Source organism: Perca fluviatilis, chromosome 7, assembly GCF_010015445.1.
Source record: "Perca fluviatilis chromosome 7, GENO_Pfluv_1.0, whole genome shotgun sequence".
Classification (NCBI taxonomy): Eukaryota; Metazoa; Chordata; class Actinopteri; order Perciformes; family Percidae; genus Perca; species Perca fluviatilis.
The window spans coordinates 37,555,644-37,581,942 of record NC_053118.1 but is presented as its reverse complement, the minus strand read 5'-3'; the positions used below and the strand labels follow the sequence as shown (position 1 = coordinate 37,581,942).

The following is a 26,299-nucleotide window of genomic DNA, read 5'->3' as shown; positions in this document are numbered from 1 at the left end:
GTCTTTCCTTTTTCCCTTTTCCACATCTTTTTAATATTGTATTAACTTCACTGTTTAGCATGCCGTCTACTTTTGTAAACAGGTCTTAAGTTTATCTTTGCACTCTAAAGTTTGCTGTGTTGTGTTTTACTTTGATATAAATAACATATTTAATAGAAAAGTGGGTTACCTACTACAGTTATTTGTACATGCACACATGAAGGTAGGCCTACCTGCTTGATTAAAAAGAGCAGCAGCACGTTAAATGGCTGTGGTATCATAACAAAATATTGTGGTGGTTAGATTGCTGTGCTATAACAAAAGGTCTTTTGTGTTCACACAGCCATCTAATCACACGTGTTGACATTCTTGTGAAATGTTTGTGTTATCACCACAAAAGGTCTACACTGGCATTCAGACAACTTTGTCTGAACTCCCTTACCCCTCCTACCAGTCCCTATGGCCACTTGGCCAGTGCAAATGCAAATGGAAAAACTGGTTTTGGGGGAGAGTAGTTAGTAGAACAACACACTCTACTCATCAAATGTCTGACGCATGGCCAATGACCCCTGGCGTAAAGTTTCAACAAAAGAAGGGTACCTGTTGCGTTAATTTCGATGGGGGGGGGGGGTCCGTCAGATAGACATTCATGTTAATCCTCACCGTTGGATGTAGACGAAAGAAAAAAACACGACCCCCTTAACTCGAAATCTGTGACAGTTTTAATATTGGTATTTTTAGCCCAATAACAGCTGTTTTAATCAACATTTATTCACAAGAGTTTATCATGGTTTATATATATTTCTTTTAATGTTATTATTTATAATAATAGGTATAGGTATATTTCGGCCAGGGAAGCTGGGTTGCTTTTTTGTATTTTGTTATTTATATTTTTAAAACTATAATGCTAGATGTATCGACATTTAATTAGATGTTATCATACCATAAGCACAGCCCAATGGAGCAGCATCAGACTCATATTCTGACTAGAATCAGAGTATGATAACGTCAGGCTAGGTTATAGGAATAATCAAGGATGTAATGGTAAACCAATCACAGCTCACAGCTTCATTGACAGGTATTATAATTCAGAAACAGGAGTTATTAATTCTGATTATGTTACATTGGTAATAGATATCTGAAACATGTTACTAAATAAACACAAAATTTGGAACATGGCCAGGCACATTTCAACAACAAGGCCATTTAAAATGCTATGTTTTAAGTTACATTAAACATTAAAATATTGAGACAAAGTACAACACACAACAGGTCATTAAACTGCCAAGAAATTAAGACAATAAATACCAAGAGAATATAACTGTACAACTGAATATATCTTTATTTTCAATTCAATTGTATTGTAATAGTATGAAATCATAACAGGAGTTATCTCTCACTTTACAGATAGAATAAGTCTAGACCACACTCTATAATTTACATAGACCCAACAATTCCAATAATTCCCCCAAGAGCAAGCATATCTTCTAAACTCAATGAATGTACTGATAGGTCTGTTCAAAAGAATAAACTTTGACATTAACAAAAACAACCTTAAACTTGAAGAGAGAGCGGACCTCCTTAAAGAGCCAAATTTGTCGTCTGCATAGTTGATGTTGGTTTGTATAATTTGGCCTAATGGAAGCATGTAAATGTAAAATAAGCGGGCCGAGGCTTGAGCCTTGGGGAACTCCACATATCTTGTTGCCAAGATGAATAACTTAGCAACAATCGACACTAAGTATTTCTTTATAAGTTTAGTCCGTATCAGGAACTAGTTTTTCCATTAATTCCTACACCACTTGAATGCAACAAAAACACTGTAGCTCGCAATGTTAATGCAGAAATAATTTGTGTATCCGCCCCGTGATTCAGATCAAAATGTAATGGGTTTTTCTCAGTCCATGCTACACTCTTCCACCAAGTTATATAAAAATCGGGCCAATTGTTATTCTGTATTTCTGATGTCTGGGCCCCTGGTTAGCTCTTCTGGTGGAGCGGATGCCCATGTATAGAGGTTCACTCCTCGATGCAGCGGCTGCAGGTTTGACTACGACCTGCGGCCCTTTGTTGCATGTCATTCCCCTTCTCTCTACCCTTCTCTTTTTTTAACCCATAATTAAATGATAATCATCATCATCATCACCATCTTCATTACCATCATAATCCTCATAACCACCATGACCATCATAATCATCATAATCATTAATCTGTTCTACAGTCACACAGACCTTCAGTGGTAAAACAAACATGTGCTCCTCAGTGTCAATCAATGGAAACAGCTTCTCAGTGAAAGTGTGTGTGAAGGTGTGTATGTGTGTGTTAGTACAAAGATCATAGAACGACAGCTTTCCTCCGTCCCAGTCCAGAGTCACTCGGATCCTCCGGGGCGGCGTGTCCGGCTCGAGATCGGTTTCTGGATCTGGTGGTGACCGTGCTGAGTATTCGCCTTCTTTGAACACTATGCTCCATATTCCAGACTGAATGTCTCCCTTCCTCTGGACAGACTCTGCTAACACACCCAGTTCCCAGAATGCACTGTTTCCGACCTTGACATCCCAGCTGTGAGTCCCTGAGTCAAAGCCCTCAGAGCCCAGGACACCTATAGATAGAGATAGAGATACTTTATTAAGGTGTCCAATAGCTTTTACACAAAATATATACACATATGCACACAGACATATGACATCCAGGCACACATACTACAAAAATACAATACAAACAGTGTGCCCTTACAGTAAAGTTTGGTTGTAGCATGTTTAAAATGGGCAGTTTGGAAAAAATGCAGAAAGGTGCAATGGTATCATAATGCAAGGTAGTGTCAGTGCAAATTCTATATCTATGCATGTACAAAAGGAAACAATATATATAAAATAGAATAATCATTTCTTAAATATACATAGACACTAGTAAAGACTTGATGAAAAGTTTACGTTAAAGTTGAAAACTGTCCATACAGACAAAAAGACAGCGTGGAGAATTGGCCATATAAGCAAGCTAGCAAAATGGGCAGATGGCTAATATAGCCCGTAAGGGAGTCAAATAGTGCCAATCAGTCCATTCCAGGATAGTTTACGTGTATGTATAAAAGCACCCAACTGAAGGCATGGTACAAATGGCAGACTTAAACACTTAGGTCAATCACATTCCTTCCCTTCTGTGTAGAATAATAATTACCTTTGTAGTCACAATCCAACCTCTCAGGATTACCAGGAAGTTGCAGTTGCCCTCCCCATCTCTTTAGTTTTCTCACACAGGTCAGTTCATCAGACAGGATGAAGTCTGACATAGCAGTGTTTGGGTCCAGAATCACAGGAGTGTAGGAGACCTCGTCCTTCATCTTGTTCCAGATGTTGAAGCTCAGGTTGCCCAGGTGTTTGGCCTCGTCTATCAGAGCTCCTGAGAGCAGCTGTGGATCATCCAGCAGGGGGCGCTGCTGGACTCTTTCCACTGCAGCCTTGTAGTTGATCAGGAATGAGATGTCTTCAGCTCTCAGCTGCTCCTCTGTGGCTCTGACTGTGTCTGAAAGAGCTGCTATCTCTCTGCTCAGAGCCTCCATCTTCTCCTTCATCCTCTGACTTTTCTGCTCCTCTTCCTCCCTCAGTGCAGCAATCCTGGCCTTCTCTTCATGTTTTAGAAACTGGTGAAGCGTCGTAAACTGATCCTTAATCTCCATCTCTGTGCGTCGCAACTGGACATTTATGACTTTTGCTGTTTTATCACACTCCTTTTTTACTCGTTCAAAAACCTCTAGCTTCTCCTTTAAGGGCTCCAGAGTTTCCTGAAGGTCCTTCTTGTGTTGTCGTGCAGCTTCATCGATGGGTCTGAATCTGTGGTTGGTGTGGGTTTCTGAATCTCTGCAGACGAGACACACTGGCTGCTGATGGTCCAGACAGAAGAGTTTGAGTTTCTCAGAGTGCAGACTGCAGAGAGCCTCTGAAGATCTCTGATCTCTCTCCTGTATGAAGGCATCACACAGGTTCTTCAACACCAGGCTAAAATGTGGTTTAGACAAGGATCTTTTCCTACAAACTGGACACTCCTGTGTCTGTTTCTCTCTCCGCCAGCCCTGCAGACAGTCTTTACAGAAGCTGTGGCTACACAACAGAACAACAGGATCTCTAAAGATGTCTTGACAGACCGGACAGCAGAGCTCCTGCTCTGATCTGGAAGCCATTTAGTCTCTGAGGGAAGCGGGAAACACAGCAGGCTCAAACACAGCAGGCTGACAGCTCAGCCACTTCAACTTTTCCCGAAAGTTACTTTCACTTTGAGTCTTTGTTCTTATAAAACTCACGTTCAGTTTGTGGTTTCAGCAGCTGGTTAAAGTCCCAGAACTCCTTCCTGTAGCTGTTCTCTCTCAGTAGAAGTAGTGGTTGTGTGTGTGTGCCTGCTTCCTGTTTTATCTCCGGTGAGTCTTGTGAGGGGCGGAGCTTCATTTTCACAGCTTGTTCGGTTGAGTTTCATTCCACACTATTTAATAAAGGTGTTGTCCCCATTACATACTGTTTACCACTTCTGTGTTTGTCTTGAGTGTGTAGTTTATTCATACAAGAACAGATCCAAAAACATAATTAGATTAGATAATCTGAGCATGCAAACTAACATTTACACATTTTAACTGAGACAACAAGAAGTAGAAGAGGAATAGCAACAGAAACTAAACACGGTGAGGAATGAAGACTGTGTGCTGAGTTGCAGGTGTGTGTGTTTGCATGTAGAGGGAAAAGAAAAACAGCCAGAAGTAACAAAGAATAAGCCATGAATCCAAAAATATGAGCGTGATTGTATAAATGCATGTGATATTACTGATCTACATCTCTATCTAGACCACACTTTGTGTCTCTTTACTACATCTCAGCATTTATATAGACTGTTGTTACAAAAATTATGATACATATTTTATTGTCTGATTAGTATTAAAACTGTTTGCATTATAAGAAAACGCCATCTGGTATCTTGTCCTTGTCTGGAGCACGGTGTGATGCTGAGGAAAGAACAGGCGCTCCTTGACTGAGATAACTGACAACATCGACTCTTTATTATGACTACAGAGTTTTATCACATTGTACGTTGTATTACAAAAGCTGTTGTAGTAAGCTTATTCTGAGTCACTTTCTAGTAATTTCTAGTAAGTAGTCACCCTACTTGCAAGTAAACAAAACTTTATAACTATTATAACTTCAGTGGTTCCTGTCTATTACTTGATAATGTAATTATTCTAACAATTTTTTTTCATAAAGTTCCTTGAACTTTTTTTCTTGTGTTCTGACTGGACAAATTTGGGGATTTGACTCTGACCACAGTTGACCTGTAACTCTTTCAGCTCCTACTCCAGGGCAGGGTTTTTTCCCTTTTCCCTTTCCTGCATAGTGGTGGTTAGATGGCTGTGTTATAATAACAAAAGGTCAGTTTCTATGGCCACTTGGCCAGTGCGAATGCAAATGGAAAAACCGGTTTTGGGGGAGAGTAGTTAGTAGAACTGCTTAGAAGTGGACTGTTCCTATAACTATGTTCCTGTAACTACTTGGTCGGAAAGAGTCCGCCCTTCTGGGGTCACGTGTTAACAGTCCTGAAAAACCTCAGTTTTACAATTATATTCCTTTAGAGTTGTGGCTGGTTTCTCAAAACGAAAACTCTCTCTATTGGTCAGACATCTCCCAAGATAAAGTGTACCTCTGAATTCTCAGGTTACTCCAAGTCAAGAAGATAGGTTCTAACGTGTGTATGTTAATTCCCCCTTCGTGCTGCAGAAAAACACAACCTTTGTTCTAGTCTTGTCTGCCCCAGCAGGGGCCTTGGCTCAAACCGGAGCCAAAAAGTTCTTTTCCTGCCGTGAAACAACAGGTTTCTTTCAATATGCTAAATGTCTGACAATAGCCGCTTTCCGACTGGAGGGATTTTTGCAGTTCCTAGAACATAACGTTCCTAAAACCCTTTTTTTGGGGTTCTGACTGGACCAATTTGGGGATTATTAAGTTCCTCTGGCCACAGTTCCTGTAACTCTTTCAGCTCCTACTTCAGGGCAGGGTCTTTTTCCCCTTTCCCTTTCCTGCATAGTGGTGGTTGGATGGCTGTGTTATAATAACAAAAGGTCAGTTTCTATGGCCACTTGGCCAGTGTGAATGCAAATGTGAAAAAACGGTTTTGGGGGAGAGTAGTTAGTAGAACTGTTTAGAAGTGGACTGTTTCTATAACTACGTTCCTGTAACTACTTGGTTGGAAAGAAGCTTTTGATCTAATCTATGCAGAGACAGAGGGAGAGAGTGGAGACAGAAGGGTCTGACTTCTAATCTATGCAAAGACAGAGAGTGAGAGTAGAATAGAATGCCTTTTATTGTCATTATGCACATGTACAACAACATTTAAAGCTACTCTTTTTCCAGTGTCAACATGTGCGTAGGAGAAATGTAACAACTTGTAATAAATAGTACTGTCAAACGATTAAAATATTTAATCGCGATTAATCGCATTAATGTTATAGTTAACTTTCAATTAATCGCACATTTTTATCTATTCTAAATGTCCCTTGATTTCTTTTTGTCCCATTATTTCTTGTCATTTTAATGCTCTTATCAACATGGGAAAGTGAATCAGCTTGCTTTGTGCTTTTGTCGCCTGGCTTTGATGAGGGGGGGGGGAGAATTGGCATCAGCTGTGTGCTCGGCCATCAGCTGTGTGCTCGCCTATCAAGTGGTATTCCAGACTGGACGTGTTGCGATGATAGCTCAGTTCACAACGACAAAACACACAGATCACTTTGGTCTTGTCAATGGAACCATTTGGCAACTTTTTAAAAGTAAAGTTTCCATTCAGAATCTTATTGGCATCCATTTCGGCGTCTCACGCTCACCATCCACTCAAAACATAACGTTAGCCTGCTACTCTTTGGCCGGCTCGCGAGCCCAAACAAGTGTGTGCGGCGTGCCTGATGTTGTGTTTCCGGTCTAGCTAGATCCGGTGTGGTGTTGTAGTTTTTCTAACGTTATTAGTTGTTGCAACAGCATGTGGAAAGTTTGCTTGGCCAAAAAGAACGTTAATCTCGCGATAAAAAAATGACGCCGCTAAAATGGGTTTGCGTTAACGGCGTCAATAACGTGTTTAACTGACAGCACTAGTAATAGAATAAGTAGTGCAAAAGAAGAAGGGGGGTAAGGTACACAGTTGTGAGACGCTATATACATATGTAAAAAGTATTAAAACATGTAAAGGTAGATATGGTCTTATGTACAGTGTGATGCAGTGTGAAGCAAAGTAATGATATTGCACATTAATGAAATTGCACAGAGTGAGAGTAGAAACAGGATATGGATTTAGATCTTCCTATTTTGCCTAACCCAGCTGCAGCATACATTGAATACATAAAAACATAAAAATACAAGAATCAGAATTGTTTAAACTTTTTTAACTCATCAGATCCCTGAAAGAGAGACATAGTAGGGACCCCCAACTACATGTTGCATTAAACTGGGCCGGATGGATGACAATGAATAGCTTTGAATCCTTTAGCTTAACTGTAAATATCTCTATAACTATATCTCCAATGCGTAAATTAAATTAAAAAAATTTCACAAATAGGCCAATTTATCTTTGCTGTTAAAATGTTAGAATTATTTTAATGCATTGGTGCCCCCCCTGCACTAACTCTGAGGACCCCCTAGGGCAGTGGTTCTCAAACTTATTCACATCAAGGACCCCTAAACTGACACTAATTAGACCACGGACCCCGATCTGATAAGACTTTGTCCCATGGGTCCCCTACCTGACAGGATTTTTACTTTTATATGTTTTATTACAGAAAGTGAATGAAACCCATGAGCAAAATAGTCATACAACCTGTCATTGTGTTCCTTATGGATGAAATTATAGTGAAAATTGTTGGGGACCAACTGGAACCCTTTCAAGGACCCTTGGGGGTCCCCAGACCCCATTTTGAGAACCACAGCCCTAGGGGTCACAGACCCCCTGTTGAATATCTCTGCATTAAAGTATTCCTTCAAAGTGAGAGTCCACATAAAATCTATCTTTTGAATGAGATAAGACTAATAACTTTATTCATCTGAAGGGGAATTGTTATGCATCAAGTGTGGTAAAAAGTAGGATAAAGTGCAAATAAACAATTCATAAACACTATCTACCTTATTCTCTGTCTGTTCCCCAGTCCATTGGTTTGTACAATAATTTAAAGTGAAATAACTCATAACAACAATTCAGTGTGTATATTTATATAATTCACAGTGTGTGTTTGTATCACTTATAAGTAATAAGAATTGCCTTTCTTTGCCTTTAGTTTACCAAGCTTGACTTTGAGACATAACCACAAAAAATCCTTTGTACCTGTACTGTCCTGTTAGCCTGGTCCTACCAGACTCTACCAGACTCTGGTACACTAGCCTGTTCCTACCAGACTCTGGTACATTAGCCTGGTCCTACCAGACTCTGGTACACTAGCCTGGTCCTACCAGACTCTGGTACACTAGCCTGGTCCTACCAGACTCTGGTACATTAGCCTGGTAACCAGACTCTGGTACACTAGCCTGGTCCTACCAGACTCTGGTACACTAGCCTGGTCCTACCAGACAAGTGTTAACTTCCTTGAAGGCGGGTCCTCTGTTAAAGTTTAAAACTATTGGATCTGCCAGAACCAATCGCTAACGTTTGGTAGCGACGCCGGCTTAGCATTGCTAGCGTTAGCCAACTCCTTCACCACTAACGGAGCGAGCTGGAAAATCTAACTGTTCCCGAACCCCGTGGGTAGGAGGGCCAAAACATCATGGCCACCAACACAACCCAGCAAAGATTGTTCCTGCTCGGGCTTCAACTTCTGGATATTCGGCAGCGTTGCCACAGCGGACTGAATGGCTTCGCTTGCATCTTTCTTCTCTCGCCATTACGGAACTACAACTCAAACTAAAGATTGGCCGGCGAAAACCCAAGAATATACCGCAAACCCAGACGGAGTACTGAAAGAAAATGAAAATTGAGTGGAAGTACGTAGGAGGGCCGAGCCAGGCTGAAGTTACTATGCATCAGGACATTAAAGGCAACAGTCTTTTCAACAAACTGTTCCACTTCCATGTGTGTCAGCCTGGACTGCCTCCCTGTCTAGCACATGACCCATTAGAGGGGGTTATAGACTATGACTTAGCAATGTGTTTGCAGTTCTTAATAAAAACAAAAAAAGTGGTTTAGTTACGAGTTACTAAATAACAGACTCCGATCATTTCCTGGTGAAAGCACCAACAAACCAAACACTGTTCCCAGCAATGGAGCAAAGTTTGGGGGCCATGCAGCCCAGAACATGTGACTATTGAGGTTCTTGCCTATTTTAGTGCATGACAGAATTGAAGATGCTGGCAATGCTGTATGGCAGCTGATACTACTTCTGAAGGAGCTAACTGAATTGATCTGTGCACCTAGCCTTTCAGAATCTTAGATTGCTTACATAAAGGTACTGATCGAGGAGTATGTGGAAATGAGGCAGGAGGTATTCCCATATGTAAATCTTCGACCTAAACACCACTATCTGCTTCACTATGCCAACTTGAGTTTACAGTTTGGTCCACTCATATATACATGGACAATGCGCTTTGAAAGTAAGCTGTCTACGTTAAAATATGCATCAAGTCATGTAAAATCTTCAGAAATGTGACAAAGTTGGGTGCCCAGATAGCTCAGTTGGTAGAGCGGGTGCCCATATATAGAAGTTTACTTCTCAACGCAGCGGGCCCAGGTTCGACTCCGCCTTGTGGCCCTTTGCTGCATGTCATTCCCCCCTCTCTCCCCTTTCATGTCTTCAGCTGTCCTAAAATGCCCCAAAATGCCCCCCCCAAAAAAAAAAAAATCACTTGCTGATAGACAGTCATTTCAAAGTCAGGGCAGTTTATTTAGCCCTCAGGTTAAGGTTTCGAACTTAACTCATGTAACTCAGCTGTCAGATAAAGATAAGTCCAGGTGAGAGGCACTTCATGTGTAGACTCTAATATACGGCTCTGTCATTCCTGATGCTATACTTCCACCTAGTGGGAGAAATGCAATAACATGAATAATACTGAATGAAGTACTAAAGGTGAAGATTATGGGCATATATCACACTCACACAACTGATTTGTTATAGGCTAGCAGTTATATAAGAAATAAAATAAATTACCTATCTAGCTAAATTGGAGGACACAGTATTACTAGGTTACCCTGTTTTAACCACTGCGGCCACTAAGCATAGGTACAATTGTACTTTATATACTGCTGTAGTAGTTTTACAGCCAGAACTTTGACAATGCTCCGTTCCAATGCACTGACCTCAGACCTGTTTGAAGCTTTATCTCAATATGTGAGTATTTTCTAAGTAAGAATGTTCTCTGACAGCAGTAGACAGACTGTCTCGATCATCTTTGGTTTTATTTATTCAAGTTTAGAATAAATATTCTGTAATGCACTACAAATTCTGCAGGCACACATTGAAATGATTCCTGTTCATATTACTGTATGGCGCTTACAATCAGTATACTTGTTTTGTCAGTTAGTGTGTGTGTTTGAAATTTGTTTTTTTATGAACTAAATCAAATACATGAGGGGGTGGGGGGGGATGTTTCAAGTCTTATGAATCACTTTTTTAAACTCACTACTTACCTCATGTTAATGAGTAATGACATGTTCGTTAAGAGGAAAAACTCATTATAAACATGTTATTTTGTTTATATAGTGGTGGATTATTTGATCATGTTGTAGCAGTTTAGTTAATTAATTTAGCACACTAATTAGTCTTGTGATGGTAGCAGCCATTGTATTAAAGCATTGTTTGAGTATAAAAAAAATACAATATTTCAGAAAACTGAGGCTTCATCTGACAGTACAGATTTAATTAGAATTGAGGCTATGCTGCACTTACTTAGTTACATTCAAGAACTGACAAAACATGTATCTACTTAACTACAACTGTATGTGTCTTCTGCACTAAATTATTTCAGATATAATACTTAAAATACTAATTACTTTTTATTAGACTCTTCCAGGTTCCAGTTTAAAAGCTTTAGTCTGATTCTCAGCAGCACAGAAACACACGAAGAATTGCAACAGACAGACCATAATAGTAGAAGTAGAAAGAAAATGTAAATTATTAAGTGAAGTAGGCTACAAGTACCTCAAAATTTGTTCTAAGTACACTTAAGTAAAGTTACTTTCCAGCTCTGTCAAATCGTGTATCTACTTAACTACAATGGTCTTTTTCTTCTGCACTAAATTATTTTCAGAATTGATACTAACTGAATTCATCTTTAATAAGACTCTTTTAGTTTAGTCTCTAAAAGCTTTAATCTCATTCTCAGCAGCACAGAAACACATGAGGAATTACAGACAAATCATGATAACATCAATTTAACATTTTAAATCAATAAACAAATCAGGATCACTTTAACCCTCCACCAAACACCAAAACAATTCTTACAACACATCATGTTCACGTTACAGCGCTGTCTGTTTTTTGGAGCCATGCGGTTTGTTGACATGTTAACAGAGCGAGATACAGAGTAGTTTTACTGGCACGTAGCAATTTTTAAGATAAAGAAAACGCCACTGCAGAGGGTTAAAGGTATAATCAATGATCCAATCACAGCTTCATTGACAGGTATTGTAATTCAGAAACAGGAGTTATTAATTCTGATTATGTTACATCGATAATAGATATCTGAAACATGTTACTAAATAAACCCAAAATCTGGAACATGGCCAGGCCCATTTCAACAACAAGGCCATTTATAATGCTATGTTTTAAGTTACATTAAACATTAACAGTATAGAGACAAAGTACAACACAACACACACAGCAGGTCATTAAAGGGCCAAGAGATTGAGAAAATAAAAACCAAGAGAATATAACTGTACAACTGAATATATTGTATTAAAGGGGTGATAGAATGCAAAACTGATTTTACCTTGTCATAGTTGAATAATGACAGTTTAGTGGGTAACTAGGACATACATAGAACCTCTAAATCCCATTGACACCTCTTTTCTCTGCAAATCTCACTATTTGAAACTGCCTCTGAAAACGGCCGAATCTCAACGAGCCCCATAGTTGACGTCAACTATTGCAGCTCCTCCTGATTTGGCTCTAGTCTCTCTCTTTGTCACGCCCCAACATTTGCATAGGCTACACAACTGACCTGAGATCAGTTAGTCTTCTGAATCTAGGTCGTGCAGATCTCAGAAATTGTATACATTGTTCATTTGCTATTTTACCATTAAATTGACTTCTGAGACTTTTTTATGTGAGAAATCAACTATGTAGAGGTCAAATATGGGCCGTTTTACGAAAATTGATGTCTAATTGCAAATTTTGTCCGACTGTGGGTCGGACTTCAGAGGCCGGTGCTGCCTGTGTTGCTGCCTCGCCGCCCGGACTCCCTTCACAGACCCCGGCACGCTGTGAGCTCCGTTACAGCTGGCAGCCCACGGCACGTCATACCCACAAAGTCACTGTTTTGGGCTAATGAACTACGAAACACCGCTGCTCTGACAGAGCTCCAGGGCCTGCAACTCCCCTCTTCCTGCTAGCTAAATGCCCGGTGTATGTGAGTGAGAGCGCGGTCAGCGAGCTTGTTATGCCAGCAATCTCTTACCACAGGTTCCAGTTACTCTTTTAATGTGTGTAATTATAATGTGTTGAGTTATTTAAATAAACGATTGGGGAAATAAACGCCGCTTGTCCGTGAGTCTCATTGATAGAGCCTGCGGCTGGATGGAGCTTTATCAATGTATCAATATATAGTATCAATATACTCGAATTACGACCAAAAATGAAGCTAACTAGCCGCAATCTGTACACATAGGATTGATGGGACAGTCGCAGCTAACGAAACCCTTACAGCTCACAAATATTCATTAACTTGAAATCGGACACCGTTGTTAGCTTTATAAGACCTTTAGGTATGTTGTATAGCTAAGTGGCGTGACATGTGTGTAACATGTGGTAAGAGATTGCTGGTGTAACAAGCTCGCCTGACCCACTCTCACACCACACGGCGCCATTTAGCTAGCAGGAAGAGAAGAGGTGCAGGCGCGGCTCTGTCGAAGGCGGCAGCGTTCGTTAGCTAGTCCATTAGCCCAAACGGTGACTTTGCGCGGGTATGAGGTGCTGTGGGCTGCAGCAGCCGTGCCGGAGCTCAATCGAGCTCACAGCAGGCCGGGATCTGTGGAGGAAGGCAGGCCGGGCGGCAAGGCAGCAACACAGGCAGCTGAACTCCAACACACAGTTTTACCAAATTTGCAATTATCCATCCATTTTCATAAAACGGCCCATATTTTAGCTTTATATAGTTGATTTCTCGCATAAAAAGTCTCAGAAGTGAATTTGGTAATGAAACCATGTCTGGAATATGAGATTCTGTCGCGTTTCTAATGTGTGTGTATGGCGATTCGCTCAACCAATCAGCGCGCGTCTCTATGTGTGTGTACGGGGCTAAGGCTCAACCAAGCAGCGCGCAGCTCATCTAAATATTCATGACCATACCATATTTGGAAGAAAAGCTCTTGTTACAAATAGGGCCAAAACACAGGGATGCATAAGGGCCAATAAAATATCAACCAGACCATTTTCAGCCCAACTAATGTCACATACCCCATTGGGAGACCATAAGGAACAGTGTGAAATACCCTATATAATCATTCTATCACCCCTTTAAAGGTGCTGTAGGTAGGATTGTGAAGATCCAGGACTTAGCCAAAAAATTTGAACATCGACAACTTCTCAGTCCCTCCCACCCTTTCTGCTAAAGCCCAAAACCTAAGCCCCTCCCCCCACAAGGGAGAATCAATGCATGTGCATGAGCAGTGATTTTCACGCAGGTAGACAACCCCCCTGGCCCTGATTGGTGCATCTGAACAGGGAGCGGTGGTTTTGCAAATTGCACTACAGGCTGTTGGTAGTTCATGTAGTTCTACTGGAACATAGGGTCAGATTCAGCAAATATGACAAAGTTAGTTTTATAACTCTTACCTACTGCACCTTTAATAATATTAAATCATAAGAAGAGTTATCTTTCACTTTACAGATATAGTAGGTCTAGACCACACTCTACAATTTACAAAAAAACAACAATTCCAGTAATTCCCCCAAGAGCTAGCATATTTCCTAAACTCAATGAATGTACTGATAGATCTGTTCAAAAGAATAAACTTTGACATTAACAAAAACAACCTTAAACTAGAAGAGAGAGCGCACCTCCCTGAAAAGCCAAATTTGTCGTCTGCATAGTTGATTGATTGGTTTGTATAATTTGGCCTAATGGAAGCATGTAAATGTAAAATGAAAGAGCAACATCATGTTGCTAAGATGAATAACTTACAATCGACACAAAATACTTATTGATTAAAAGTGTTTTTTAACCAATAATTGAACACGGGAACTCTGTTCTACAGTCACTCAGACCTTCAGCGGTAAAACCTTCACTTCCCCCCTAGTGTCAATCAATGGAAACAGCCTCTCAGTGAAAGTGTGTGTGAAGGTGTGTATGTGTGTGTTAGTACCAAGATCATAGAACGACAGCTTTCCTCTGTTCCAGTCCAGAGTCACTCGGACCCTCTGGGGCTTCTTCTGCAATACAAGAACAGTGTCTGAATCTGGTCGTGACAGTGCGAAGTAGTTACCGTTATGGAACACTATGCTCCATATTCCAGACCGTATTTTTCCCTTCCTCTGGACAGACTCTGCTAACACACCCAGTTCCCAGAGTGTATTGTTTCCAACATCGGCATCCCAGCTGTGAGTCCCTGAGTTAAAGCCCTCAGAGCCCAGGACACCACAGTAGTAATCCAATCTCTCTGGATTATCAGGGAGCTGCTGTTGTTCTCCTCGTCTCACACTGGTCAGATCTTCAGACAGGATGTTTTGCAGATAAGCAGTGTTTGGATCCAGAATCAGAGGAGTGTAGGAGACCATGTCCTTCATCTTGTTCCAGATGTTGAAGCTCAGGTTGCCCAGGTGTTTGGCCTCGTCTATCAGAGCTCCTGGGAGCAGCTGTGGATCATCCAGCAGGGGGTGCTGCTGGACTCTTTCCACTGCAGCCTTGTAGTTGATCAGGAATGAGATGTCTTCAGCTCTCAGCTGCTCCTCTGTGGCTCTGACTGTGTCTGAAAGAGCTGCTATCTCTCTGCTCAGAGCCTCCATCTTCTCCTTCATACTCAGACTCTTCTGCTTCTGTTCCTCCCTCAGTGCAGCCATCCTGGCCTCCTCTTCCTCTTCTAGAAACTGGTGAAGCTTCTTAAATTGCTTCCTAATCTGCATCTCTGTGCGTCGGGCCTGGACCTTTATGTGTTCTGCTGTTTGATCACACTTCACTTTAACTTGCTCAAAACCCTTTAACTTCTCCTTTAAGGGCTCCAAAGTTTCCTGAAGTTCCTTCTTGTGTTGTCGTGCAGCTTCACTGATGGGTCTGAATCTGTGATTGGTGTGTTTTTCTGAATCTCTGCAGACAAGACACACTGGCTGCTGATGATCCAGAAAGAAGAGTTTGAGTTTCTCAGAGTGCAGACTGCAGAGAGCCTCTGAAGATCTCTGATCTCTCTCCTGTATGAAGGCCTCACACAGGTTCTTCAACACCAGGCTATCATGTGGTTTAGACAAGGATCTTTTCCTACAAAGTGGACACTCCTGTGTTGGTTTCTCTCTCCAACATCTCTCCAGACAGTCCTTACAGAAGCTGTGGCTACATGACAGAACAACAGGATCTCTAAAGACATCTTGACAGACCGGACAGCAGAGATCCTCCTCTGATCTGGAAGCCATTTAGTCTCCGAGTGAAGACGGAAACACAGCAGACAGACAGCTCAGCCACTTCAACTTTTCCCTGAAAGTTACTTTCACTTTGAGTCTTTGTTCTTATAAAACTCACATTCAGTTTGTGGTTTCAGCAGCTGGTTGAAGTGTAGTATTCCAGTATTCCCAGAACTCCTTCTTGTAGATGTTCTCTCTCAGTAGAAGTAGTGTTTTTTATCTGAAGTTAAAACTCACACACAACTATTGTGTGTGTGTATGTGTGCCTGCTTCCCTGTTTTATCTCCGGTGAGTCATGTGAGGGGCGGAGCTTCATTTTCACAGTTTGTCCGGTTCAGTTTCATGCCACACTATTTAATAAAGATGTTGTCCCTATTACATACTGTTTACCACTTCTTTGTTTGTCTTTCATGTCATTCATACAAGAAAAGATCCAAAAAAATACTAATCTGAGCATGCAAACTAACATTTACACAATTTAACTGAGACAACAACAACAACAACAGGAATAGCAACAGGAACTAAACACCATGAGGAATGAAGACAGTGTGCTGAGTTGCAGATGTGTGTGTTTGCATGTAGAGGGAAAAAAAAAAAACAGCCAGAAGTAACAAAGAATAAGCCGTGAATCAATAAATATGAGCGTGATTGTATAAATGCATGTGTAAGATTTGAGTTTAAGCTGTTAAAATGTTAGGAATCATTTGTTAAATTGATGTTCTTCCTCTCTCCTTTTAATAATAAAAACTATCTGAACAGAACCCCCAAAATAACAAATGTTTTATTTACATTTGAAGTAGTTTTAGAATGAAATGATTCAAACTTCCAAATTGGACCCAAATTCACATCTGTGAGAGTTCTAATGTTTCATCTTGAGAGAAGAAAATTGGTTTGAAGTTGTGCGCCGAAAATATTTCAACGTCGAGATTCGTTGAAGCAGAAGTCTTCAACGTTTTTAGGACAAGGACCCCTTAGCTGAAAGAGAGACTGAGTAGGGACCCCCAACTACATGTTGCCTACTGTAAAAAACACACACAGACACACAGACACACACACACACACACACACACACACACACAGACACACACACACACACAGACATACACACACACACACACACACACACACACACACACACACACACACACACACACAACAGACACACACACACACACACACACACACACACACACACACACACACACACACACACACAGACAGACAGATTTATAAAAAATAAAGATCAATAAGGGGAAATAACCAAATGTACACAGACAAAATGTAAACCGGTGAACGTTAACTGTCATAATAATAATAATGTGTCTACCTTTATCTCTGTCTGTTTCCCAGTCCATTGGTTTGTGCAATAATTCAAAGTGAAATAACTCATAATAATTCAGTGTGTATATGTATATAATTCACAGTGTGTTTTTGTATCACTTATAAGTAATAAGAATTGCCTTTCTTTGCCTTTCGTTTACAAAGCTTGACTCTGAGAGATAGGCACAAATACTCCTATGTACCTGTACTGTCTACACTGTTTACTGGCTATATTAGCCCATATGCACATGGTCTCTAGACTTTATCCTTGCACTATTGGACGTATTTGCACTACCACCATGACAACACTCATAGAGCACCTTACCATAGAGCACCTCACGTGCATTGTCACTGCAAGCGTCTCATGCTTATACATCCCTTAGTACATTTATGTGGATTTTTTATTTAGTATCTTTTCTTTTATTGTCCATATTATTCATGTGGATTTGTTATTTCATCATCTATCTATCTAGGTATCTATCTAGCTATCATCTGTCCTGTACCTGTGCAAACGGAAATATAACATCTCTTGAAACTTAAATAATATAACTGGTAGTGGTAACCTAAAACAGGTTGATGATATTGATAACATACATAGAAACTTATCAAACCCCTTGTTTTATCACCTATAATATGGCAGATACTCCTGTGTTGTTGCAGTCTGTCCTCCGCCAGCAGCGGCAGCACTGAGGCGTAAGTGGAGCAGCAGCTCAACGACGTGGAAGACGTTGCGCATGCGCAGTGGTTAATTTTTCCTGAAATTCATTCACCTGCGCTTTTACCGCAGAAAAGTTGGGTTTTGGATCCTTTACTTCAGCCTGTATTCTCCTGACAGGCTGTTGAGAAGTTCCTCCTTCCTCCGGCGGGTTAATATGTTTAAAAGTGATTCTAAAAACAACGTAGTCATCGTTGAAAGACAGAATAAGAAATGTTCAGTGCTACCGTTAGCCATTACGTTACGTTGTATGACGCCTGGCCTGCCTCAATGCTAGCTAGCACAGTTAGCAATGGCCAAAGTCAAAAGCAGTCGCTCGCTCCTGGGTGGATTTTCATACATTTCTCAATATTTGTTTGACATTTTTAACGGCTTTACTTCGCCTTCGGCCTACTGAACACTACGGAAACGTTATGTGTTATAACGTGTTAGGTTGTTATTAACAAGCTAGCTTAACTTTTAGCTCCAGAGCTAAATAACTGCTTGGTGTTTATTAGCTAATGTAACTGTTCTTTCTCATCTCTGATTGGCTGTATATAACGCATCAATTAACACATCCCCCACCAACTAATACATTTAACTTTATGTGATGATAAACTGTTGAATTGATAATTACGCAGTAGGAGACAGACTAATGTCCATGATAAGTTAACCGCTAACCCTCACTGTGCTAACGTTAACACAATATTTAACCGTATCCCTCATGTTGTGTCATAATTTATTGAAGCTCCTATGTTGCTTGTAGAGATGCACCGATACAACTTTCTAGGCCGATTCCGGATTTCTGATTTTCTAACCACTTTACAGCACACACACACATATTCATTTTCTATCTTTTCTTTAATAGAACATTATGCACAGAACATAGGAACATTTTTGAACAGATAATGGATCCCTATACAGTGTTTCCTTTAGTATTTTTTAGCAGTGGGGGCAGGTCCGGACGCCACCCCCATGAAATGGAACTGACACTTCGCGCAACACAAACTAATATATTTATTCACCTCTATTCACACACATAATGAGGCTAATTTTCTGTTGTGATTGAACTGTATTTTTGAGTTTACTATATAGGCCAACTTTGATCTTGACATATAGGCTAAGCATTCTGTAGCAAATAACAATAAACCCACTATTAATTCCATTATCTTAATGCAGTGTAACTACTTCAGCATGTAAATAATGCACCTAAAATACAAACATGAGCGAGGGCGTTGAGCATGCGCTATCGAATCAACAGCTACGTGCAATTTAGCTAGCAGGTGAAGAATACGCCAAACGAAAATCCCCAGTTAACTTAAATTTGCAGACCAGGCTTAAATGCACTGACAACAGAAGTTACTTACAGTTCTCGACGTACGATACACACCATCTCAACTGGTTAGTTATCCTTGTGTGTCCGTGCCATTCTCCGACATGCACTCTAACAATGCGCCCTATTTCTGATACTGTAAGGGCAGAAATGTTTGCCGTAGGGGCCATGGTCAAATCAACAGAGGAAACACTGCTATAAAATAGAACTATTTATTAGAGGTCGAACGATAGTGGATTTTACCGATACACGAAGGTAGGCGTTTACCGTATTTGCCGATAACCGATTAATCGACAGATAGTATTTAGAATTGATACTGGATAAAACAGTTGACAAAATACATACATTTTTTCAAAAAAGTCGCTTTTGCCAATAATCAAAATAATAATGTCATATTTATTGATATTACACCCACAGCAATGCTACACAAGCATGTGTGTTGTCTAAAACAGTTCTCCTACATATTTGGAGTCATCCAGTGCAAAATAAACATAATGAGCATTATAATTAAAAAGGTCAAACTTTATATTTACAAAAGTTTCATATGTAGTGTCAAATCTCAAAAAGTGTGACGCCATTCTTCTCTGTAGAACGGTTTAGAACTAGCCTGACGTGGTCCTACTCAGTTTCTAGTCAGAATGTGAGTCCTTCTACAGAGAAGAATGACGTCACTGTTTTGAGATTTGGCATACATTTGGGCCTTTTTGAAGAACTGTAAATAGTTTGTCCTTTATATGAATTATAATGCTCATTCATTGGATAGACCTACAACCAATCAGAGCAACGGAACTCAACGCAACTGTCAACAGAACCATTGACAACTCAACACTGTGTATCGTCTCCATAGCAACCACTCTTTGCACAATGCATTCGTTCTAACTTCCAACTTTTAGACTTTTTTGAAGCTGGATATATCATTTGTTGCGTGTAAATATGAATGTGGATAACGTTAGTGATAGTGACATGCTTGCTACAGTCGCATTTCTAGAGATGAATCGGCAAATTTTATTTTTTTATTTCAATGAGTCACGGCTTTGTTGTAGCGCCGCTCGCCTCTCTTCAGTCTCTCTCTATCTCGCTCCACCATATAGCTAACGCTACCGTGCTTTTCGGGCAGTTGTTGATGCTCCTCCGCTGAGGATTTTAAAATGAATGCGCTGTAGACTCTACACATCTCAATTCTCCGGCAGCAGCCACTAGACGGATCGTGGACGCATTTGGGTCAGACTTGCGTTTATTTTTGTCAGTGTTTAACCGCTTGAGGTAAGTTAGCCTACTACTTAGGTTTAGCGTCATCTCAGCTCGGAAAGCTGTTCTTTCTCTACTAATGCAGCATCTATTCAACAAATTAATAACTTTATAATGATATGACAAAATGTTCTGTATACATACCTTTTTGCTGTCGATGCTTTAAACGCGCATCTGATATCAGCCTTCTCCGCGACAGCATGTGCTCTCCGGCAGCGCGCAGTAACACGGGTCGAAAATAAACAACACGAGGCATCAGTGATAGTTTTTATTTCGCCTCTAGAGGCCGCTATTGTAATGCATGATGCCAGCAGACCCTTCTCAGCTCTCGTGTACTGTGTAATGACAGCAACGGATGCAACCAGGAAAAACTATTGGTATGGATTTTTGCCGATAACGATAGTTCCACCAATCAACTATCGGTGCCGATTAATCGGCAAAACCGACGAATCGGTCAACCTTCTAGACAAAGTACAACACACACAACAGGTCATTAAAGGGCCAAGAGATTAAGAAAATAAAAACCAAGAGAATATAATTGTACAACTGAATATATCCATCCATCTTCCATCCATCCATCTTCGTCCGCTTATCCGTTTGTCGGGTCGCGGGGAGCAGCTCCAGCAGGGGACCCCAAACTTCCCTTTCCCGAAGCAACATTAACCAGCTTCGACTGGGGGATCCCGAGGCGTTCCCAGGCCAGGTTGGAGATATAATCCCTCCACCTAGTCCTGGGTCTTCCCGAGGCCTCCTCCCAGCTGGCGCGTGCCTGGAACACCTCCCTAGGGAGGCGCAGGGGCATCCTCACCAGATGCCCGAACCACCTCAACTGGCTCCTTTCGACGCAAAGTCAAGTCAAACTGAATATATCTGTATTTTCAATTCAATTGTATTAAAAGGTGCTGTAGGTAGGATTGTGAACATCCAGGACTTAAACAATTTGAACATCAACAACTTCTCAGTCCCTCCCTCCTTTCTGCTAAAGCCCAAAACTGTCTCCTTAGCCCCTTCCCCACAAGGGAGAATGAATGCGCATGCATGAGCAGTGATTGACATGTTAGACATCCCCCTGGCCCTGATTGGTGCATCTGAACAGGGAGCTGGATTTTTGCAAATTGCACTACAGGCTGTAGGTGGTTCATGTAGTTCTACTGGAACATAGGTTCAGATTCAGCAAATATGACAAAGTAAGTTTTATAACTCTTACCTACTGCACCTTCAATAGTATTAAATCATAACAACAGTTATCTCTCACTTTACAGATATAGTAGGTCTAGGCCACACTCTATAATTTACCCAACAATTCCAATAATTCCCCCAAGAGCAAGCACATTTTCTAAACACAATGAATGTACTGATAGGTCTGTTCAAAAGAATAAACTTTCAAATTAATGAAAACAACCTTAAATAAACTAGAAGAGAGAGCGGCCTCTCTAAAAAGCCAAATTTGTCGTCTGCATAGTTGATTGATTGATTTGTATAATTTGGCCTAATGGAAGAATGTAAATGTAAAATAAGAGGGCCGATCCTTGAGCTTTGGGGAACTCCACACATCATGTTGCGCAGATGAATAACTTACAATCGACACTAAGTACTTATTAACCATTGTGTTGTCTTCCCTGTCGACCAACAAGCAAGTTTTTATTTTTCTGGGTCAAAATGTAAAAAACAACGTTTTGGTCGTCTTTTTTGACACGTTTGTCACTTTGTTTTCAAAGTTTCTGTCAATATTTTTCCTGCGCTTTGGCGTTTTTTAAGCTTTTCCCATGTTTTTGTCACTTTTTCTAAGTTTTTGTCACGTTTTTCTGATATTTTTGAAAAAATAATTCTACGTTTTTCAACGATCTTTTATACATATTCCTTTACATGCTATAAAATTGTAGCCTAGAAATCTAGACGCACCCTAGTGGCAGCAAATTCATTTTGCAGCCAGGAGGTCTAGGCACTCTCCATTGGCTTGCGAGCTGGAAAAAAACTAATTTTGGTCAGGCCAATCACATCGGTATAGAGTTGGTGGTTGGGGCTTATGGCTGCTGCTGGAGAACAGCAGTCTTCTGGAAGACTTGGAGTTCAGCTTTTCTTTGAGAAAAGAACAAAGAACGGCACTGAAGTCATTCTTAAAAAAGGAAGATGTGTTCGGAGTTTTGCCGACCGGATACGGTAAAAGTTTAATCTATCAACTAGCTTCGCTACCTTCTTCGTTGCTCTGCCTGGTTGTAGCGGCTATCCTATTGCGTGCAGAGGGAATTTGAAAGACAACCGTTTATCCCGCCCTTTGATCGAAAGCCCCATCAATGGTGAGTTCCCAGACCCAACATCTGGATGTGGGTCTGTGTTCGTTCTCCCACGGCAAGGGCAACCCAGTGCACAAAAGGATACTACCTCGGTATTCCACATTTGTTTGTTTAATTTCTTGTATTCACAAAGGGAAACCAGGTAATAAACCTGCAAAAAAAAAAAAAAAAAAAAAAACCCCCCCGTGCATATTACAAAGACAGCTCCCCAGTTCTTAGCCCCAATGACAATAAGCAGCATTAACGGAATAACATTAAATACAAATTAATCAAATATAAATTGATTACATACAAAATCAACATTAATCAAATACAAGTATATTATATATATTATTAAAACATTATTATCATCATCGTTATTATTATCATTATTATCATCATCATCATCCAACAATAACAATAATACTCATTTCGTAATTTCATAATTGTTATGTACACACTTCACATGTCAAACAAACCTACCAAAGCCTATGCAAAGCCTATGCAAGATGCATAACAGCTGGAAACTACAGCTCCCAAAATGCCCCGCGGTAAACCAGGAAGTAACCGTCACTTACGTTAAACGCCGGTCCGCGCTTCATACTGACATTCATACAGCTAAAGAAAGTAAACACGAACAGGCACGTATGGTGCAGCAGCAATATCACAAGTCTAAACGGCAGCTTCATCTCACAACCCCACCACCTCGTTAACTTACAACTCTGAGTGTAGCGTCATCTACATCAGTTAATCAACCTGCTTAGCCTACCGAAGCATAGCGTTGTCTTTAACGTGCAACAAACGTAAACACAGCGCAACAACATAGCATGGCAACAGATGAAGCGCACATCATAAACACAGACAAGAAACACTTGTAATTAAGAGAGAGCTTACCAAGTGGCTGCACACCGGGTTGACAGTCATCACAGACTGCATGAATCTCGTGCTTCCTTTTCACGGAGTAATCACCGGTCACCTGTAGCCTAGTACTCACAGCACACTCCTCTTAAAGAGGCACTACTCTATTTGGCTGCTACACCGCAAACGTTCTTCTATAAATGTCACTAGCTCTGGTTTAAGGTAAACAATTTGATTGATCGATGTAATTAATTAGGCATAACAATAAATAACTTTTCTAACATAACAACTCCACAGAAAACACAACAGTCTGGCTTGTCAGGCTAATAAAATTGAATAAAACGCCCAAAGTCAATAAAAGTTGTGAACTGAACATTTATTTAACTTGAGAAGAGCGGTGATGGAACCATCCACGTTATTTTGTTTTAAAATTTGGTTGAAAGTAAACCACATTTCTGATATAGAAACTTTTTGAAAATGGGTCAAATTTGACCCGAGGACAACAGGATGGTTAATAAGTTTAGCTAGAAGAGCACTCGGAGAGCACAGACCTTCCCCAAGGAATGCTTTATCTCATAATGTTAATGCAGTGTCATTTTTCCCAGTCAGGAACTATTTTTTCCAATAATTCCTACACCACTTGAATGCAACACAAACGCTGTAGCTCGCAATGTTAATGAATAAATAATTTGTGTATCTGCCCCGGATTCAGATCAAAATGTAATGGGTTTTTATATCAGCCCATGCTACACTCTTCCACCAAGTTACATGATGAAAATCGGGGCAATATTTATTCTGTTATTCTGATGACAGACAAACAAATAAACAGACTGATTTTTGACAGTTTATAATATTTGCTGTTAATAAAATATTTGACTCTTAATATAAAAAGTTGTTGTTTTTTATCCCAGAATTAAACTGATTCTTGATTCATGTTCATCACCATCATCTATTTCTGTTCTACAGTCACACAGACCTTCAGTGGTAAAACCTTCACTTCCCCTAGTGTCAAACAATGGAAACAGCCTCTCAGTGAAAGTGTGTGTGAAGGTGTGTATGAGTGTGTTAGTACCAAGATCATAGAACGACAGCTTTCCTCTGTTCCAGTCCAGAGTCACTGGACCCTCTGGGGATTCTTCCCACACGAGAACAGTGTCTGGATCTGGTTGTGACCGTGCTAAGTATTTACCTTTAATGAACACTATGCTCCATATTCCAGACCGTATTTTTCCCTTCCTCTGGATAGACTCTGCTAACACACCCAGTTCCCAGAGTGTATTGTTTCCAACATCGGCATCCCAGCTGTGAGTCCCTGAGTTAAAGCCCTCAGAGCCCAGGACACCACAGTAGTAATCCAATCTCTCTGGATTATCGGGGAGCTGCTGTTCTCCTCGTCTCACACTGGTCAGATCTTCAAGACAGGATGTTTTTTGGATAAGCAGTGTTTAGGTCCAGAATTAGAGGTGTGTAGGAAACTAAGTCCTTCATCTTGTTCCAGATGTTGAAGCTCAGGTTGCCCAGGTGTTTGGCCTCGTCTATCAGAGCTCCTGGGAGCAGCTGTGGATCACCCAGCCGGGGGGTGCTGCTGGACTCTTTCCACTGCCAGCCTTGTAGTTGATCAGGAATGAGACGTCTTCAGCTCTCAGCTGCTCCTCTGTGGCTCTGACTGTGTCTGAAAGAGCTGCTATCTGTCTACTCAGAGACTCCATCTTCTCCTTCATCCTCTGACTCTTCTGCTTCTGTTCCTCCCACAGTGCAGCCATCCCTGGCCTCCTCTTCCTCTTCTAGAAACTGGTGAAGCTTCTTAAATTGCTTCCTAATCTGCATCCTTCCGCGTCGGGCCTGGACCTTTATGTGTTCTGCTGTTTGATCACACTTCACTTTAACTTGCTCAAAACCCTTTACTAATTCTCCTTTAAGGGCTCCAGAGTTTCCTGAAGGTCCTTCTTGTGTTGTCGTGCAGCTTCATCGGTGGGTCTGAATCTGTGGTTGGAGTGTTTTTCTGAATCTCTGCAGACAAGACACACTGGCTGCTGATGGTCCAGACAGAAGAGTTTGAGTTTCTCAGAGTGCAGACAGCAGAGAGCCTCTGAAGATCTCTGATCTCTCTCCTGTATGAAGGCCTCACACAGGTTCTTCAACACCAGGCTATCATGTGGGTTAGACAAGGATCTTTTCCTACAAACTGGACACTCCTGTGTTGGTTTCTCTCTCCAACATCTCTCCAGACAGTCCTTACAGAAGCTGTGGCTACACGACAGAACAACAGGATCTCTAAAGACGTCTTGACAGACCGGACAGCAGAGATCCTCCTCTGATCTGGAAGCCATTTAGTCTCTGAAGGAAGACGGAAACACAGCAGACAGATAGCTCAGCCACTTCAACTTTTCCCTGAAAGTTACTTTCACTTTGAGTCTTTGTTCTTATAAAACTCACGTTCAGTTTGTGGATTCAGCAGCTGGTTGAAGTGTAGTATTCCTGTATTCCCAGAACTACTTCCTGTAGATGTTCTCTCTCAGTAGAAGTAGTGTTTTTTATCTGAAGTTTGTCTGAACAACAGGATCTCTAAAGACATCTTGACAGGCCGGACAGCAGAGATCCTCCTCTGATCTGGAAGCCATTTAGTCTCTGAGTGAAGCCAGAAACACAGCAGACAGATAGCTCAGCCACTTCAACTTTTCCCTGAAAGTTACTTTCACTTTGAGTCTTTGTTCTTATAAAACTCACATTCAGTTTGTGGTTTCAGCAGCTGGTTGAAGTGTAGTATTCCAGTATTCCCAGAACTCCTTCTTGTAGATGTTCTCTCTCAGTAGAAGTAGTGTTTT

The 26,299-nt window shown here is 40.9% G+C and overlaps 3 protein-coding genes and 1 long non-coding RNA gene across 4 annotated transcripts; all 4 read right to left on the bottom strand.

Moving 5' to 3' along the window:
* Positions 1-2,087: 2,087 nt before the first annotated feature.
* On the bottom strand, positions 2,088-3,346 carry LOC120562465 (nuclear factor 7, ovary-like). Its single transcript, XM_039806179.1, has 2 exons — positions 3,157-3,346; positions 2,088-2,581 (listed from the first exon to the last, which is right to left on the bottom strand). Exons 1-2 carry the CDS (start codon positions 3,317-3,319, stop codon positions 2,088-2,090), a joined length of 657 nt encoding a protein of 218 aa, XP_039662113.1. The 5' UTR covers positions 3,320-3,346.
* Positions 3,347-3,511: 165 nt separating this feature from the next.
* Positions 3,512-4,464, bottom strand: LOC120562860 (E3 ubiquitin-protein ligase TRIM17-like; the record flags this gene model as incomplete). The annotated part of the gene is made up of 1 exon (XM_039806782.1): positions 3,512-4,464. A coding segment is annotated over exon 1 (645 nt), but the record flags the coding sequence as incomplete, so codon positions are not given.
* A 9,449-nt stretch (positions 4,465-13,913) lies between these two features.
* LOC120561682 (zinc-binding protein A33-like) lies at positions 13,914-16,187 on the bottom strand. The gene has a single exon (XM_039804868.1). The coding sequence runs from the start codon at positions 15,758-15,760 to the stop codon at positions 14,399-14,401; it is 1,362 nt and encodes a 453-aa protein (XP_039660802.1). The 5' UTR covers positions 15,761-16,187; the 3' UTR covers positions 13,914-14,398.
* Positions 16,188-21,156: 4,969 nt separating this feature from the next.
* On the bottom strand, positions 21,157-25,268 carry LOC120562911. The gene is made up of 3 exons (XR_005639871.1): positions 23,511-25,268; positions 22,723-22,788; positions 21,157-21,179 (listed from the first exon to the last, which is right to left on the bottom strand). It is a non-coding gene; the product is annotated as an uncharacterized LOC120562911 (long non-coding RNA).
* Between the last annotated feature and the right edge of the window lie 1,031 nt (positions 25,269-26,299).